Here is a 17,524-nt window from a genome sequence, read left to right as displayed (position 1 = left end):
ACAATTCGGTGAACTCACCCTCTTCACTTCGCGACGCGCAACTTTTCCCGCCGCGACGTCAACGCGAAGAAACGTAGGCGCAAGAATAAGAACGCCAACCAACCCCTCGTCGATCTCGCTTTCGGCGTTTCGAGGGCATATCACAACTCTGTCTCTGAGCAAATAATCCTCGTCTTCAGTAAGCAACAGATGGCTGACGAGGATGAATGCTCGAACGTTCTGCCCGTCTCGCGTTGTCCTTTTGGACACGGAACCGCGACGGTGGACCCGTACCCTGGATACGTTCACGGTAAGCACCCAGCTGTGTGTCCGCGCGGGTGCGTCCCGCTCAAGGCTGACGTATCGAAAGCAGAAGCGCCCAAGGACAAGCTCAAGCGCGAGGCGACTGAATTCATCGAGCTGTATGGCAAGGAAAACAAGGTGAGCGAAGAAGATACGATGCGAAGAGTCGCGGAAGTGTTGGAATCGATCGAATCCACGGGAACGTACACGCACACCATTGATGAGATCAGACATGGCGCTCGAGTGAGCTGGCGGAACGCTCCCAAATGTATCAATCGGAAATTTTACAACACGCTCGACGTCATCGACGCTCGCGAGGCGACGACGAATGAACAAATGTTTGAGGCAATCAAGACGCACTTGAAGAGAGGCATAGGCGCCGATCACATTCCAGTGTTGATGACTGTTTTTCGACCGCAAACGCCCGGCATGGATGATGGCCCAAGAATTTGGAATTCGCAGTTGATTCGTTACGCCGGACATCGCGGCAATGGCGAAGAAGTCATCGGCGACCCAGCAGAGTTGAACTTTACGGATACGGTTAAGAAGTACTTTTCGTGGGTGCCAAAGTCTGGGTCGCCAGGCATGTTTGATTGCTTGCCGCTCGTTTTGCAAATCGATCCGAAACAACCGCCGAGCATCTTTGAATTGCCAGAAGAGTGTCTGCTCGAGGTGCCCATTCATCATCCCAATGTTCCCGAAATTTCATCTCTCGGTTTGAAGTGGTACGGTATTCCAGCAGTGTCAAACATCACTCTCGACCTCGGAGGCTTGCACTACACCGCCGCACCGTTCAACGGTTGGTACATGGTGACGGAGATTGCGACTCGAAATTTCGGCGACGAGAGCCGGTACAACTTGCTTCCAAAGATTGCCGAAGCGATGGGAATAGACTCTTCCACGGAGGAGACTCTGTGGCGAGATCACGCCTTGGCTGCAGTCAACTTTGCCGTGTTGTACTCGTTCAAGCGCGCGCGCGTGAGCATTGTCGATCATCACACGGCGGCGGCTTCGTTCGCTCAATGGCACGCCGAGGAGTTGAAAAAGCGTGGATACTGCCCAGGCAACTGGAAGTGGATCATTCCACCCACGGCGTCGTCGACGAGCTCCATCTATTTGGGTTTGAACAAAATGACTGAGTACACGCTCAAGCCTGCGCTCGTCGGCGGCATGAGCGCAAAAAGTCTCGTCACGCGAGCCATTGCCAATGGCTTTTTTACGCCCTCCGGACCAGGCGGATCGATGATGCGGGCGACATTGGCGGTTGCAAAGTGGTCCAAGCGCGTACGTCGTGTTCACGGAGGCGTGGTTTTGTTTGCGTCTGATGGAGGTCGCACACAGTCTCGTGCGACGTGGATGTGGTCATTCTTACGGCAGCGCTTGCCCATGATTAGGCCGGTGAACATCGCGAACCCGGATGTCGACTTCAAGACAGCCATCGGAGAGTGCGGATTTATCATGCTTCTCGCGTCGACGACTGGTTCTGGACAAATACCCACCGGAAGCCAGCTCTTCTTGGACTGGGTAAACTCTGACGAAGGGAAAGACATTCTCAAAGATAAATATTTCAGCGTTTGCGCCTTTGGTTCTAAAGCGTACCCAAAATTTTGCGCGGGAGGGAAGCAATTCGCAGCCGCGTTGCGCGACGTCGGCGCCTCTGAAATGTTCAACGTCGTCTGTATCGATCAGCTCGATTGCGAAGACGTGGGCGTGCAGAAGTACATGCGATCTGTGTTCGACTGGCTGCTCTCCAAGGAAAAAATGACACCCGGCGTGAATCAACTACTCAAGGATAGCCTGGCGAGTGGGAAGGCGATTCAGCCCCCGTTTGCAATCAAGCTGCTCGCTCACGACGTGCACGGAAAACGCACAGAATACGAAAGACCTGGTGTCACGGCGACGCTCGTGGAACGCGAACTCTTAGGCTCCGCCGAACGATTGAGTACGGTTTCGGTGACGTTTGAGCTGCAAGACGTCAGAAAAGGCGTCGAGTATTACAAGCCCGGTGACCACGTCGCCGTTTGGCCGCGTACGAGCGAAGCCCAAGGTCGATTTTTCGCCGCGCACTTTGGAATCGAGTACAAGGAATTCATCGAAATCGTGTCGCTCGAGGATTCATTCTTTTCATTGAAGCTCGCCATCGACCCAGCCATTCCGCGTCGAGTCTCCGTCGCCGACCTGTTCACGAAGATTCTCGACATCAACGCCGAACCGCCGGCGGAAATGCTCGCGTCGTTGGCAAACTACGTCGATGAATCTGAGTGCAAGCAAATGCTTGAAAAGCTTGCGCGCGAAGAAGACTTTCGACGAGAGTGGTTGGAGCAGACGGGCGTGTGCGTCCGAACGATCTTTGAGCAATTCCCCACACTGTCGACGATTCACAACCGTGACAAGACGGTTGGTGTGAGAATGCTTCAGGATATACTGCTACAAATCCCCAAGCTGAGAGCTCGCTTTTACTCAGTCTCGAGTGCCCCAGACGTGTGCGGCAACGCGCGCTTTGCGCTCACCGTCGGACGACTGGTGTATCGCAGCGCTGATAACGCACGCATCAATCTCGGATTTTGCAGCGATTTCATAGCGACGCTATCGATTGGTACGAATGTCACGGTCGAGCTGCGACCGGCGCCCATGTTCAGAATGCCAAAGTCGAACGCGCGACCAATAATTATGCTCTGCGCAGGGACGGGTATCGCGCCGTTCAAGGGCTTTGTCGATCAATTGACTGTGCGCTCTGAACCGGGTGCCGAAACGTGGCTCATCTACGGGTGTAGAACCCGATCGAACGAGCTGTACGCGCAAGACATGCGTCGCGCGGAGCAGAGTGGGCATTTGACAAAGTACCTCGTCGCGTACTCTCGCGAAGAAGGGCAACTGAAGACATACGTCGACGCAAAAATGCGACAACACGCCGATGACATTCGGCGACTCGTCTTGAATGAGGATGCGCACGTCTACGTGTGCGGCGACGTCCGAATCGAAACGTCTGTGCAAACGGCGCTCACAGAGATCATGGGCGGACCGGAAGCTTTCCGCGCGTTGGAGCGCTCCAACAAATATCACTTGGACATCTTTGGTGCGTTTGACGTGCAAAAGCAAAATGAAAACAAGCTCGCAAATGCACGCAAGTCGCTATCGATGCGAGAATAGAAATCTAACTGTAAATCGCGCATGTGTACACAGGTACATAGTGATGATGATGAAGATGATGATGATGTTATTAATAATAGTACAAGCTCTTTGTTCTTCTTCTTCTTCTTTTTATTTTTCTAACGCGGTTGCGGCGCTCCCTCTCGTCGGAGCCTTTGGGATAATCTTAGCCTGCGACAATATCCGCCTCACCGTATCCGATGGCTGCGCTCCTACTGATAACCAATATTTAATCCTATCTATGTTTAAACCAACGTGTTTGTGCGAGTCCTTGGACGGGATCGGGTCGTAATGTCCGACCACTTCCAAATGTTTCCCATCCCTTGGCGCTCTGGAATCGGCCACGAATATCCTATAAAAAGGTCTGTTCTTCTGCCCGAAACGAGCGAGACGTATTCGCACAGGCATTATCACTCTTATTCTTACTCTATTCTTATTCTTACTTTTCTTTTTCTTTCTCTCCCTCTCTCTCTTTCTCGATTGATTGTGTTTGCTTCCCTTTTTGTTCTGCGGAGAAGTGCTTCTGTTTTTCTGTTTTCAATAAATTATTTTTCATGCATGCATCAATAACTGAAGCTGATGAGAAACAAACTCTCATCATCATTCAACGCCATAATAAATAAATAACTCCATCCACTTATATAAGAACAAAGAGAGGATATCAAGAATGCCCGCGTTTTCGAGAGCAGGGGAAGGTGGTATCAGCAGAAAGAACAAGTCCTCGATCGTCAGTCTCCCAATAATCTTGAAGAAGAAAGTAAACTTTGCGAAAATAAAAAAAGAAGGGAAAGAAGAATTAGCGCAATGGACGGAAACCAAAGTGACGACTATGTTATCGTTCGAAGACGAGGTTTTGAACGGCTTAATCGTGAACATGTTCGACGAGTGCAGCGAAACGGGCGAAGCCGTGGACGGGACTAAGTTTTACGAACAGCTGCTCCCATTTTTAGAGAAGGAAAACACGGAGACGTTCATGTCAGAGCTTTGGCAGTTAGTAACAAACTTGGACGAAGAAACAGGGGTCCCGAAACAATTTATCGAAGCGCGCGAGGCGCAAAAGAGAAAAAGAGAAGAGAAGGCGGATCAGTTTAGGAAGAGCAGAGAAGATTTGGACCGTAGAAGAGATGCGCGCCGCGGTAGAGATCGAGATCGAAGATCGCAGCACGGATATAATAACGAACGCGGTGGTAGTAGTGGTGGAGGAGGAGGAGGAGGTAAATTTCGGGGGCGTCGGCGCTTCGACTCGAGAGAACCAAAGCGGGAGTTACCATATGATAGATGATGTCAAATGTACTCTAATAGTATTGTAGAAATATTAAGCCATGGTTTTCGTCTTTGGCCACTCTTGATAGATCCAACCTCTGAATTTCTCGCACGCATCCGTGAAATTAGAATCGTTCGAGTCGGAAATCACGTCGTCCCCGTGGACAAAGATAGCGCGCATTTCCAAATCGATTTCATCCTTACTCGAGGACGAAGCCGACGCTAACGCTTTCTCGTATTCCGCTTTTTCCTCCTTCAACATGTCCTCAACTTCCACGCCCAACTCTTTCACCCACGCGTCGTGTTTCAAAGGACTTCCGGTGAGGTTGTTCACCAATCCAAGAAAGCCCGGGTTTCCGCTTCCGTGCACCCAATAGTTCTCGATTAACTCCTTCCCGACGCGAGGATTATCGACGATAGTACCATCCCCGGTTTTGAAAAAGTATTCACGAGTTTGGTGCACGGCCATTTCCGCGAAGACATAGCCGTGGTAATAGCAACTCGACTCGTCGGCGAGAATGTGCGGCACGGACATCAACGGACGTCCGGCTAAACCGCCTTGGATTTTCATTTCGACTTCGTCCGCGACTTTCAAAACGTTTTCTGGAGTTAAGTCTTTCTCGTCCATTTCGTACAACGCTTTCTCAAAGTAAGGCACCGCAATCATACCACGCAACTGAAAAACTTTATACGGGTGTCTCTCTTTAATCGAGCGTTCGATTAATTCCCACGGAATCGTCTCACCCTTGCGGTTCTTCGCATAGCGCGCTTGCCAGCTCGCATCTTCGCAGAGAGCATCGAGAAACATCGATTGCGTTTCCGCCAATGCAACGGAGAACGGCGCGCGTTCTTGAGAAAACAAAGGAGATCCTTGGACAATGTTGGAAAAGTGCGCGGCGTGACCACCTTCGTGCATCAACGTCGTCAACGCGGTGTTTCCGGACCCGATTTCATCCGGCGTCGCCAAAGAGGTAAAGTTTGTTTCGGACGGAATAAACGTACCGTCTTGTGTCTTGTACGGCGCAGTCGGCCAGTGGCAAAATCCGTTCGGATATTTACCCTTTCTGTCGCACAGATCCAAACGCATCGTCGCGCCTTTATATTTAATGTTCATTTTCGAAAAGGATCGACCCCACACCTCGGGCGCGTATTCGAAAGGGTAGTACGGATCGGTAAGTTTCGTCAACTCACCGCTCAGCGCGAACCCGGTGTTCCACGGTTTGGTCGCGTCCTCTCCCTTTTCCTTTTTCAACATTTCCAGGGCTTTATCTAGCAAAGGCTTCGTCGCTTGCTCTAAACCATCGAGCATTTCGAAACATTTTTTCTTCGAGAACCCTTCGGCGTTGGTTACTTTCAAGTCGTAAAAGTCTTCAAAGCCGAGCTCTCGAGCGAAGCGATTGCGTTCTTTGATGATGTCGCAGAAACCGTTATCCAATAAGAACGGACCGTTTTTCCTCAACATTTCCCAACACGATTTCCGAACGCTTTCCTCTGGATCCGAACGCATTTTGGTTCGAATGACCGTCGGCGTCGTGTCGACAACCTTTCCGTCTTTGTCCGTGTATTGCGTCTTCAAGTTGTTTCTGGATTTTTGTAAAGTACCTTCTTTCTTCATCATAGATTCTCTCAATGCTTTCGCATCGTCCGATTCGACGATGTAACACTTCAAAGTCTTTTCGATTTGGTTCAAAACAATTTTCTGTTCCTCGGAGACGCTTCCGTCGGTTCGTTTCAACAACTCTCTCACTTTCTCTAACGTATTCTGGTCACCCAAGAATGTCTCTAACGCGTTGAACGAAGTGTTCAAGTTCTCCACGGAGTTACCCTTTAAATCCATTTTCGTCTCCCAAAAGTTATCCTCGTAAGATTTGTGTCTTTGCAAATAGTCTCGGTTGAAGTTTTCGATAAACTCAGCCGTTGTTGTTTGAGAAGACGGAGGAGAAGAAGAAGCCATCGCGACGATGATTTTTTTAGTATTTGTCTTCGTTGTTGTCGTTGATGACGTTGATGGCGTTTTGACGAGTGATGACTTTCTTCGCGCAAAGTGAAGAGAAACTCTTCTCGTAGGAGTTTGAAAAGTATTCGCAGAAGCAGCGGCAGAAGATGATTTTAAATATCTTCTTCTGGATGATGTTTTTACAGCCTTAGTAGTAGTAGTAGTAGTCGCCGTAGTAGTTCTGAGCGCAGCAAATCTTTGCATGTGCCTTTTGGAGGTGTGTGCGTTTTCTGTTGTTGTTGTTGTTGTGTGGACAAAAAAGACAGAAAGTGTTGAAAAGACAAGAAAAAAGGACAAAAGACCAAAAAAGGAGACACCAAAAAGCCCCCTGCAAAGGGAAGGAAAGGAAGGTTTTTGGAACAAAAAAACCCTCTCCCTCTCTTTGCTGATGCGTAACTGAATTGTCTCCATTACGAGTAGAATAAAAATATGTTTTCTACGACCACAACACGATCGATGATTGCTCGACCATCATCGACTTCATCATCATCTCTACTCAAGAAGCAGTATCGCGCGTCACCGAAGCAGAGGAGCAAGAAAAGCATCAACGTGACGGTACGTTTTATTCATCATCATCATCGTCATCATCATCAATTTACCCTTTTTCTCGAGTATGAGTAAAACAAATTCATTTTCGATCAAAACAAATGACTTCTCCTCGCGACGAACGACAACTCTTTCTTCTTTCCCTTTCTTTCTCTCTGTCGTTGTATGCGCGCACGTCCTCGAGCTTCCATCATCGCGTCCGCGCGCTAACTTTTGTTCTCATTCATCATCATACACGCTCACATAAAAATAACAAACGTGTAACTATTATAAACAGACGAATGCGCAATCTCGAGTGAACATTGCAGACTCAGTCACGCAGTTGGTCGGATGCACGCCGATGGTATATTTGAATAAAGTAACCGAAGGAACGAAAGCAGAAGTCGCGGCGAAATTGGAAATCATGGAACCGTGCTGTTCGGTGAAGGATAGAATTGGATTAGCGATGATAAACTCCGCCGAAAGAGAAGGGGCGATATCGCCGGGGAAGTCTTTACTCGTGGAACCGACGTCGGGGAACACCGGCATCGGCTTGGCATTTATTGCCGCGGCGAAAGGGTACGATTTGACTTTAACCATGCCCGCGTCGATGTCTTTAGAGAGAAGAATCTTGTTGAAGGCATTTGGGGCGAACTTAGTGTTGACAGACCCGGCGAAAGGGATGAAAGGCGCGGTGATGAAAGCGGAAGAGATTGCGAAAGAGAGCAAAGATTCAGTTATTTTACAACAGTTTGAGAACCCGGCAAATCCGCAGGTGCACTTCGAGACGACTGGTCCGGAGATTTGGGAAGATACGGCTGGTCAGATTGATATCTTAGTCTGCGGCGTCGGAACTGGCGGGACCATTACCGGCACCGGGCGTTATTTGAAATCGAAAAATCCAAACATAAAAATCGTCGCGGTGGAACCGGCGGAATCTCCAGTTCTGTCCGGCGGTTCTCCAGGTCCGCATAAAATTCAAGGCATTGGTGCCGGATTTATCCCGGGAGTTCTCGATGTTGACATCATCGACGAGGTCATTCAAATCGCCTCGGACGATGCCATTGAGTGCGCAAAAGATTTAGCTTTGAAAGAGGGATTGATGGTTGGTATTTCCTCCGGCGCCGCCGCGTTAGCGGCGATTCAGCTCGCCGGGAGAGAAGAAAACGCTGGAAAATTAATTGCTACCGTGTTTCCATCCTTTGGTGAGAGGTATTTATCTTCCGCGTTGTTTGAAACCATCAGAAATGAAGCGCAAGCGATGACTTTTTAATAACATAAACATTTGAACAACTCACAACACACAAACAATTACATAGTAGCAGCAGAAATCGTACAAAATACAAAAACATAGTAATCTAATCTCTTTTCTATTTAACTAAAGCCGGCTAATAAGAGCAATATAAATGCGGAAGATAACGCTGCAAACGTTGCATTTGCCGTCGAGAATCCATCGTCGACGAATATTTGTTTCTTTTCCGCCTCTCTTCGTACGTTTTCCGTCGGAATCTCTTCGGGCTTCCAGTTTGTCCTCTCTTTCGGATCCTTCGCTCTTTCCAACACTAACGTCATCGGTCCGTCTGCTACCGTACCGCTCGCCAACGCCTTGAAAATCGATCTGCTCGTTTGATTATCCACTCCGTAGGTGACTACCATCCGTTTGGTTCCAGATAGATCTCCGAGTAAAGCCGCTCGCGGCCCGTATTTAATGGATACCGCGGTGAAGCCTCTCAACACGTCGCCGATGGCTGGCGATTGCGACATCGACGTCGCCGGTTGTAAACGTTGGACGGCGTCGCGTTGGTACGCTTTGGACGTGGGATTAAAATCGACCACTCGTAAGAATCCAAACGTGTCCACCTCAAATACAATCCCTAATGGTCTCAACGCTTCGTACGCTATGATGGAGCTCTCCGTCGCTAAGACTTTCTTGAACAAAAATTTCCTCTGGCTTTTTTTCTCAGCCGTCGGTCCCACCTCGATGGTGACTCGTTCACCACTCTGACCTTCCTGAACAGTTTGTAACAGATACCCTTGCGGTTCATACACCAACTTTTTAAACTTGTCTTTTTCTAATATAGCCTCTAACGCTTCAATCGCTTCCTGTTCTTCGTCTCTTGTGGGCATCCCATCGTCGATTGTTTTCTGTCCATTATCTTGTTGGAAAATTTTAACTGATGTGATGCTCTTTCTTTGAGAAGGATGACGATGGCTTCTTCTTCCAGTCAGGTGCGATTTTGCGGCACGCGAAGAAGGAGAAGATGAAGAAGATGTAGATGATGCTACCGTGCTGCTGCACGAGTGATGATGATGAGCACACGACGACCGCATAATATTATTTTTTTATGTGTTCTTGTGACGTTTCTTTCACACAGAAACAACTTTTACCATGCAGAAGAAGATTCGAAGAAAACATCATTCTTCAGCACACCTCTTTCTGTGTTTTGCGGATTACACGAGAAGAAGAAGATCCTCTCAACAACAACAGAAGAACAAGAACAAGAACAACAAGAAGAGAAGGGAAAAGAAAAAGAGACATCGTCATCATCATGAGAACGGCAGCGACGATGGCAAGGCGCAAAAAACGCTCTTCTTTCTCCTTCCTTCTCCTCTCGTCGTCGATGGTATTATGCGTGCTGCTCTTCTCTTCTTTGTGTGGCGCAGGGGAAGCGGCGAGAACGCTGAAACAATTCGCGGGCATGGAACAAGCGATGGCGGAACAACAAGGAGGAGCTCTCTCCGCGCAACAGAAGAAGAACAACGTGTTGGGTAAAGGGACGATCGTTCCATCCGCGGATGATTTAGAAAACCCAGTGAGGAACGAAAATCCAGCCTTGTTAAAACACATCCAAAACGGTGCGAAGGATGAGAGCGAACAGACGAAACGATTGAGAAAGTTGCACAAAGTTTTGAACGTGCACGGACACTTGAAAACGGTGGCGGATAGAAATCCCGATTCGGGCTACTTTGTCGTTGCGTTTGCGTTTATCATTTTGTGGATAGGTGTGTATGTGAGACAAACGGTGGACCACGTGAACCAGGTGCGCGCTCAAGAACGCTTGGAAGCGAGAGCGTTGAATAACAAGTTAGAGAGGAAACAGTTCGCGACAGGTAACACCGGGGATCGTGTTGCGGACGATATAGCCCTCCGATTCGAATTAGAGGAAGCAAAGAACGAAGCAGAAAAGCTCAGAAGACAGTTGAATGAAAGAGATGGATCGAATAGCAAAGACGCAAACGTCTCCTCTTCAACTTTGAGCGAAAGAGCTGCGGCGACGTTAGATTTTATCAAACGAAAAGATTGAAATACACATTGAATAAATACTTGGCGACGATGAAATTAATAAAAAATGTTCATAATTAAGCTAATATACGTTTATGCTTCCTCCATTCGCACTCGAGGAGTTCAACTCGTTCAGTTTTGCAATCGGAGCGGGCGCTTCTAAATCTTTCTCCTTGACTTCTTGTTCCAACTGGTTGCGAATCATGCTGCGAAATATTTCACCGATGCGTTCAACTGCACCAGCCGCAAGCACGCGACGAGTCCAGCTCGAGCGTTGCTTCAAATCCTCTTCGTAAAATAACAGCGCTTCACTCCCCATGGAATCCCACAAACCTCTGAGAACACCTACGTACGCTCTTCTGTGCGACAAAGCGCGGGCGAGCATCGAAGAGATGTCATCCACGTATTTTAAAACGGGGTCTAATACCGCGTCAATGTGCGCATCCGGTCTTGCATCTCTCAACGCCAAACGTAATGACGGCCCGCTCGCGGCAACACCAGCAACTGCTCTTCGCATGTATCCCGCGTACTGTGCTCTCAGCTCGCCGAGAACTTCAACCATTCTTCTGCCAAACTCCTCGTCGCAACCGTGTCCAGCTTCAACCCACTTTGAGAGGCGTTGACACAACTCTGGACGAAACATTTCCATGGCTTTTACGGCACTCAAGGCCGCCGCGAGCTCAGAGGGCAAACCTTGCGGTTGACGCTCAAACGTAGCGAATCGTTTCAAATCTTGCGTAGTTTTCGTCACCGTACGTTTTGCAACCTTTGCTGCCGACGTCGTGGCTTTTCCAAACGTCGTCAAAGCGCGCTTTGCATCTTTCGCCATGCTCATGAAATTATCCATCTTTGTGTTGTTATTGTGACTGAATTTGCTGACGCCGCCTCGCGCGCTCGATTTAAAGTTTGTGGAGTTTCTCTTGTGGCCATTCATTTGAGCAGTCGTTTCAGAAACCGCATCTCTAAAGTCACGACCGAGTTGTAAGTGCTCGACCGTTTCGTAAATGCGAAGCAACACCAGCCGCTCCGCGCCGACGAGTATCCCCTCCAAAGGCAAACCGATATCTGGCCAACGCGTCACAATTTTCTCAAAACCTTCCAAAGCGAGATGCATTTCGGCGTAAATATCGTCCATAGCAGCTTCTGAAATGCCTTTATTGTTCAACGCGTTCGAACAACCGGCTTCTAAGCGTAATCGAGCGGATTCGATCCATCGATCGATGTGCGATTGAAACAAACCTCTGGTATCAAATCTTGCTGGAACGCTCGGTGATTCGCCTTCTTCTCGCAACGAAGCGCTTTCGACTTCACAACAGTAATCAATGCACCCGAGCACTTCATTCGTCGGCGGAGCGTTCGGCGGCGTTTTCTTCAAAGCGTACGACACCGTGGATGTCAATTCGGCACAATAAATATCAGAAGAAACTAACGGTAAGGAAAATCCAATCGGCATCAAGCACGAGTCTTGGACGACGTGATCAACTTCCAACTCTTTCAAAATGTTTTGGCACAACGTACCGATGAGCTGGTATAAAGTCGAGTTCGTCTCAGGATCTTGCATGGCGAGCATTTGCGCGTCTCCTAAAATTACTGCTTTATTCCTCTTGTAACACGTTCGCGCTGCGCTCGATAAGTTGCTCGCCAAAATTTCAAATACTTGGTCGTTCGTCTCGTTTCGCTTCAACATTCTAAACAACTCCAATGAAACATCCAGAGCAGGTGCTGGAATTTCGTGCGGAGTTGAGTTTGCATCCACGATCCCTCGAAACTCAGATTCGTCCAACGATTTGTAATTTTGAAAGCAGACGCACACGAGCGACAACACGCCTCCTCTCACGTGCCCATTCAGAGTTTGTAATTCCATTCCAGACAAGGTGCCTTCAGCTTCTTTACGCAGAGGTAACTTCAAGTGCTGGCATATTAAAGACAAGCAATCCGCCGTTGGAGTCGCAACCGCTAACAAGTGCTGAACGTATCGTAAACTCGCGTAGGACTCGGAAACGTTATTGTTGCAACGTAACTCCTCCAGTAGCCATGCCCAGTGTCCGTGCAGCTGCAAACGTCTCCTCGTAAAGTGTAAGGATCTCAAAGCAGCTGCTAAAGCGATGTCGTATGCACCCGACGTGGATAATTGGACGCCATTTTTACTCGAATTCTTGCCAAAAAAACCTGGATCAGAACCCGGCGGCGCCGATGACGCGCCGATGCCAACCGCAACCTCAAAGTTCACGCTCAATTTTATGCTCCCTTTATTGTACGTGATATTTTTCATCGCGCCATCGTTTTCTTTATCTTTGACCGTCGCGTTTACGTACAACGGTAAATCAACTTCGCCGTTCGCTCTGCACCACTCGCACACGTCCTCAAGCGAAGCTTGCGCTCTAGCCGTTTTACCAGATCGAACGTACACTTCAACGACGAGCATTTCATCGCCAGGCCCGAGCGGCAAACGCTTGATTTTGGACACCATGGAAGAAGAAGGTCCGCTCTTATCGATCGTTTTCGACATCGACATTGATTCGTTGAAACTTCTCAACTTTTTATTCCCGTCTTCGTTCGAAGGCTTTTGCGTCGCGGGGGTGCCTCCGTTCGCGTGCAAATTCTCAAACATGAAATCCGCGACAGAATCAGCGCTTCCCGGACCGCCGGTTGTTTGTATCTTTACTTTACGGCCGCGGAGATCGTTCGTATTCATGGACATCCGCGGATCCCAACCTTTGGAATATTTTTTTAAACCGCGCTCGGTGATATCTACACCCAAAACGTCAATATTTAAAGCTGCCCATTTTGCACCACCAGCACCGCCAAGCATGCTCACATCGTTACCAGCTTTTGATGCTACATTCGCACCTCCACTTCTTCCGTTGTGTTCGCCTAAATCGTTAATATTATCATTCGACGTCGACGCTTGTTGATGCGAAGGAAAATACTCGTTCTGTGGTCTCGTCCCAACCAACACGGTTTCTAAACCGAATCCAACGCGAAGCTCGCGACATCTGTCCGTAAGAAATCGAACAGCCATGTCTACTTTAGACTGCGCAGCTTGGGTGCCGAGCGATCCTTCCAAACACGACTGTAAGCATGCCTCGTACGCGAATAAACGAGCTCGTTCTTCGCCTCGCCATGGTCCCAAATAACTCTCGTTTGAGATATTCTCTCGATTTATCGTCTGGTGGTGCTGTGGCTTTTTGACGATGACTTTCGTCGATTGACGGTTTTGTTGCTGGTGTTGTTTATTGTGATGATGCGTACCATCTTTGTTTTTAACGTGCGCATATGGTGAAACTGGTCGAGGCACGGCGATGGAAGTTTGTTTCGTCGGCGTCGTCTTCGTTTTCGGCGACCACGTGTTCCGTATCTTTGCCGGCGATATATTTTCAACCTGGTGCATCGAGTGTAAACTTTGCTGCGCAGATGCAATACCAGCGGAACGAACCGATGGTGAATGCGTTCTTTTTGTCGTATCGGATGTGGACGCATTTCTTTGTCGATGGTGCTCATATTCCGTCTCCGGCACCGCCCAAGGGTCGGCCGCGTCCATAGTTTTCCCACTAAATGCGTCGTCATCATCTCTGCTCTCTCTCGGATGCACTTGCGAAGAGCCTTGCGGGCTTTCCACCGCGTCTTCAAATTTATCGTTCAGATTCGTATTCGTCGTCCTTGTTTTTCTCGCGCCTCCTCGTTCCTCCTCCTCGCCCGCTGAGGTGGAACTATTGACTCTCGCAGTCTTCGAAGAAGTGTTCGCTTTCACGTTCAAATCGTTCTCGGAGTTCCTCAACACGTTATTATTATTGTTATTATTGTTGTTCGTAGTGCTCATTTGTTGCGTTTGTCGTTTCAGTTGCGAGCGCGTCGTGCGTTTGTTCCCGTGCGCCGAGAGCGGCACGTTTTCTCTTTTCGCCACTTCGATGGAAGCGGCGATATCAAACGCCGACGAGCGTTTCACACCGTTGGACGCTTTCGCAGCCGCCTGATGATGATCCGATGAATGTTAAAAGTGATAAATAACGAGACAAAGATAGAGAAGAAGGAGAAGAAGACGTCGATGTTAGATTCTATCCGATGATGGTGCGATGATGAGATGAGTGTATTCCCGAGCGCGCGCGCGCGCAAAATTCCAAATTGGAAAAAACAAAAATTCGAGAGCGAAGAAGGAAAAGAGTTTTTGGTAGTCGCAGGAGAAAACGTACCCCTCTCGTCCATCTCTGCGGATAATCGGCTTCGTTATCGAACACCCACGGGTCCGACATCTCTTTTACTCTATCTCACTTCCACGTATCACTCGCTCGTTTTGAGGTGATGTGTTTAAGAGAGTTTTTTTGTGACGGTGGACGTGAGTAAAAATGTGCCTTTCTATTCGCCAGACAGTTTTTTTTTCTTTCGTTCCCCCTCTTTCGTTTTTTTTGGATGGACATGTGCGCACAATTAAAAGTATTTCCAAATACACGATTGCTGATGTGTGCGCTTATTAGTGCTATTAGTATCTAAAGTAATTCTCATAATTCTCTCGGTCTATTATAATCAGTTCTTCTTCTTGCTGTCGTTCTTTTCCGCGACGTCGGCAAAGACGACGACGTCGTTCTTTTCCTCCTCGTTATCGTCGTAGTTCATTTTTCGAGAGAGCGCTTTAGAACGTTTTTCGAGTTGTTCTTGCACTAACTCGTAGGTGAGAAACGAAAATCCAGCTTGTGGCATGAGTTTCAGAGACGATGGCAAATAGCCGCGGAACATATCTCTCCAGCCACACGTTCGAACGGTGTTCACAATGAGTTGGTCCACTCTGGGTAACTTCCCGTTTGGAAGTAACGGAACTTGTCCCGCTTGTAAGCGAACGGTGCAATAATACAAAGGATAAGATACCGTGGAGGCTAACCAACCAGCCATTAAGCCGCACATCAACGTCGGTCCGGATCCAATGCTCTCGTCTTCGTCTATTTTTTGTATTTTCTTGTATTGCGATTTGAACGTATCGTACGCGCCGAATGAGATTCCGGCGTACGGAATGACGCCAATCATAGCCGCCGACCAACCGGCGTAGCAGCCACGCAATCCCGTCTCTTTGACGACGTTGACCATTTGCATCAGCGAGTTCCTCGCATCGCGCGTTCGATTCAAGGAAATTCGCGTGGAAATCACGTCGAGAGGGTACATGATTGTATCCGAAGTCATCCCGGCTAAAGCGCCGGCGGCAAATCTTTCCCAATTTTCTGGATCTCGATCACCCCCTTTCGTCAAGAGTTTCTTATAAAAATCGTACGCGAAAAAATCAATAGCTTTCCCGGGAACTGAAGCTATGGAGCTTGCCATGTTTCCTTTAAAGAAACCGCGAAATCCTTCCTTGGCCCAAATAGACGTGAAGCCCGAACCTAAAGTTTGGAACGCGTGCGCGGTTGCTCCGTTCGTTATCGTCGTCTGCGCGCCAGCCGCGACAGATGTGGCACATACCGTCCCAGCGGCAGCAGCATTCGCTGCCGCAATGGTCGCTTCAGATGTAGCCGCGATGCGAATTGCGATGACATTCAACGGAGAACTTACCGTTCTAGAGACTATCCCGGATATACCTCCGGCGATCAAGTGACCCCAAGGCGCGCCTTCTTTTCGTTTATCTGGAATCGGTAACCGTCTCGGGCCGATATCTAAACCAACTTTCATGTAGTACGGCGTTACCGTCTCTAGCTGACCAGATGGAATAAGAACGAGCAAATCACGAAAATCGTTCGCATTCAAAACAGTATCATCGCTAATGTATCGACACATGTTTTCAATACCTTTCCTGGCGATGCGTTTCCTCGTGTTGTTTCTACCGCTTCGTAAAGTTAACGTCCGCAAACTTTGCTTCATTTTCTTTCCTGTAATTTTACCTTCATCGTCCGTGTCTAAACTATCAAACGCTTCTTCTAAGGCTATTTCTTTCGATCTAACGAACGCGGCAAACTCTTCAAAGTTCACTTTCCCGGTCTCGTCGTCGTCCTGTCTCGAGGACGCTTCCGAGATAAACTCGTGCACGAAGGCTCTCGGCATTCTCAAACTTTGCGCAAACTTTTCTAAATCGTCCTGACCAATAGATCCGGCTTCCGTCGAATCAATTCTGTTGAACAATTCTCTCAATCTTGATTCGCGTTCTTGCCACGGTTTTCGTACGCCTCTGCGCAAGCAACTCACGCGTAAACGCTCCTTGATTTTATCCCACTCTTTCTCCGCTAAAGGACCCATATCCATGCTCGAGACGAGAAATTTACTCTCCACGAAACCGTCCGCCCCGGCTTTCATCACTACTTCTCTCACCGATACTCCTAAACTATTCAAAGCGTTGCCTATGTCTAACATTAACCCTTGTCGGTCCCAGGTGATTATTGTGATCACGTTCAACCCACTTTCTTCGTCTAAGGCGATGGTGACCAACGTCTCGCCAATCGAAGCCGGCACCTCGTCGTCCTTGGACGAAGTCGACGGCGCTTCGTCTTCGTCTGCGTCGATGGTGGTGGTGGTGGTGGTGGTGGTACTTGCCGTGTTAGTATCGATGTTGCTGTTTTGCGAAACGCTGGCCAAGACCGGATGACGACGTTTTCGTCGTCCTCTTAATTCTTCTTCTTTTCTTCGTGTTCTTTGCACCACCACCCCGTCGTCGTCGTCCACAGCTGCGGCTGTTCTGTTCTTTTTGTTGTTGTTGTTGTGTTCGCGAATCTTCTCTCTCATCTTCTCTGTTTCTCTCGTTACCATCGTTCGTCCTCGTTGCGCGAAGGCGCGCACGTTCCATCTTGGATGATGATGATACGTTGTTGTTGTCGTCGTTGATGATGTTGATGGTTGACTGTCTTTTCCTCTTCCTCCCGCCGCAAAAGCAGCCATTTTTCTTTTCTATAAGGTTGGACGACGCCGACGCGAACCTACTCTTTTCGCAACAACAACACTCTAAATAGAACACCGGTCGGTCGGTCGCGTTCTCTTTTAGGAAAGTACAACAACTGCGTGTGAACACGTGCGTATCCTCTAGAAGAAGAAGAAGACGAAAGCCGCTTTTCTTT

The 17,524-nt window shown here is 48.6% G+C and overlaps 9 protein-coding genes across 9 annotated transcripts; 4 read left to right on the top strand and 5 right to left on the bottom strand.

The window, feature by feature from the left end:
- Positions 1-189: 189 nt before the first annotated feature.
- On the top strand, positions 190-3,432 carry Bathy09g04630 (predicted protein; the record flags this gene model as incomplete). The annotated part of the gene is made up of 1 exon (XM_007510876.1): positions 190-3,432. The coding sequence occupies one exon, from the start codon at positions 190-192 to the stop codon at positions 3,430-3,432; it is 3,243 nt and encodes a 1,080-aa protein (XP_007510938.1).
- A 111-nt stretch (positions 3,433-3,543) lies between these two features.
- On the bottom strand, positions 3,544-3,840 carry Bathy09g04620 (30S ribosomal protein S16; the record flags this gene model as incomplete). The annotated part of the gene is made up of 1 exon (XM_007511189.1): positions 3,544-3,840. One exon carries the CDS (start codon positions 3,838-3,840, stop codon positions 3,544-3,546), a length of 297 nt encoding a protein of 98 aa, XP_007511251.1.
- Positions 3,841-4,099: 259 nt separating this feature from the next.
- Positions 4,100-4,605, top strand: Bathy09g04610 (predicted protein; the record flags this gene model as incomplete). Its single annotated transcript, XM_007511111.1, has 2 exons — positions 4,100-4,547; positions 4,595-4,605. 2 exons carry the CDS (start codon positions 4,100-4,102, stop codon positions 4,603-4,605), a joined length of 459 nt encoding a protein of 152 aa, XP_007511173.1.
- Positions 4,606-4,747: 142 nt separating this feature from the next.
- On the bottom strand, positions 4,748-6,649 carry Bathy09g04600 (oligoendopeptidase F; the record flags this gene model as incomplete). Its single annotated transcript, XM_007510953.1, has 1 exon — positions 4,748-6,649. One exon carries the CDS (start codon positions 6,647-6,649, stop codon positions 4,748-4,750), a length of 1,902 nt encoding a protein of 633 aa, XP_007511015.1.
- A 498-nt stretch (positions 6,650-7,147) lies between these two features.
- Positions 7,148-8,489, top strand: Bathy09g04590 (cysteine synthase; the record flags this gene model as incomplete). The annotated part of the gene is made up of 2 exons (XM_007511239.1): positions 7,148-7,246; positions 7,515-8,489. 2 exons carry the CDS (start codon positions 7,148-7,150, stop codon positions 8,487-8,489), a joined length of 1,074 nt encoding a protein of 357 aa, XP_007511301.1.
- Positions 8,490-8,590: 101 nt separating this feature from the next.
- On the bottom strand, positions 8,591-9,547 carry Bathy09g04580 (predicted protein; the record flags this gene model as incomplete). The annotated part of the gene is made up of 1 exon (XM_007510833.1): positions 8,591-9,547. The coding sequence occupies one exon, from the start codon at positions 9,545-9,547 to the stop codon at positions 8,591-8,593; it is 957 nt and encodes a 318-aa protein (XP_007510895.1).
- A 380-nt stretch (positions 9,548-9,927) lies between these two features.
- Positions 9,928-10,521, top strand: Bathy09g04570 (unknown protein; the record flags this gene model as incomplete). Its single annotated transcript, XM_007511140.1, has 1 exon — positions 9,928-10,521. One exon carries the CDS (start codon positions 9,928-9,930, stop codon positions 10,519-10,521), a length of 594 nt encoding a protein of 197 aa, XP_007511202.1.
- A 60-nt stretch (positions 10,522-10,581) lies between these two features.
- Positions 10,582-14,319, bottom strand: Bathy09g04560 (predicted protein; the record flags this gene model as incomplete). Its single annotated transcript, XM_007511141.1, has 1 exon — positions 10,582-14,319. One exon carries the CDS (start codon positions 14,317-14,319, stop codon positions 10,582-10,584), a length of 3,738 nt encoding a protein of 1,245 aa, XP_007511203.1.
- Positions 14,320-15,020: 701 nt separating this feature from the next.
- Positions 15,021-17,348, bottom strand: Bathy09g04550 (mitochondrial carrier family; the record flags this gene model as incomplete). Its single annotated transcript, XM_007510830.1, has 1 exon — positions 15,021-17,348. One exon carries the CDS (start codon positions 17,346-17,348, stop codon positions 15,021-15,023), a length of 2,328 nt encoding a protein of 775 aa, XP_007510892.1.
- Between the last annotated feature and the right edge of the window lie 176 nt (positions 17,349-17,524).

This window comes from Bathycoccus prasinos, assembly GCF_002220235.1.
Source record: "Bathycoccus prasinos genomic : Chromosome_9".
Classification (NCBI taxonomy): domain Eukaryota; kingdom Viridiplantae; phylum Chlorophyta; class Mamiellophyceae; order Mamiellales; family Bathycoccaceae; genus Bathycoccus; species Bathycoccus prasinos.
Note: the sequence above shows the minus strand (reverse complement) of the source record. Positions and strands in the feature narration are given on the sequence as shown.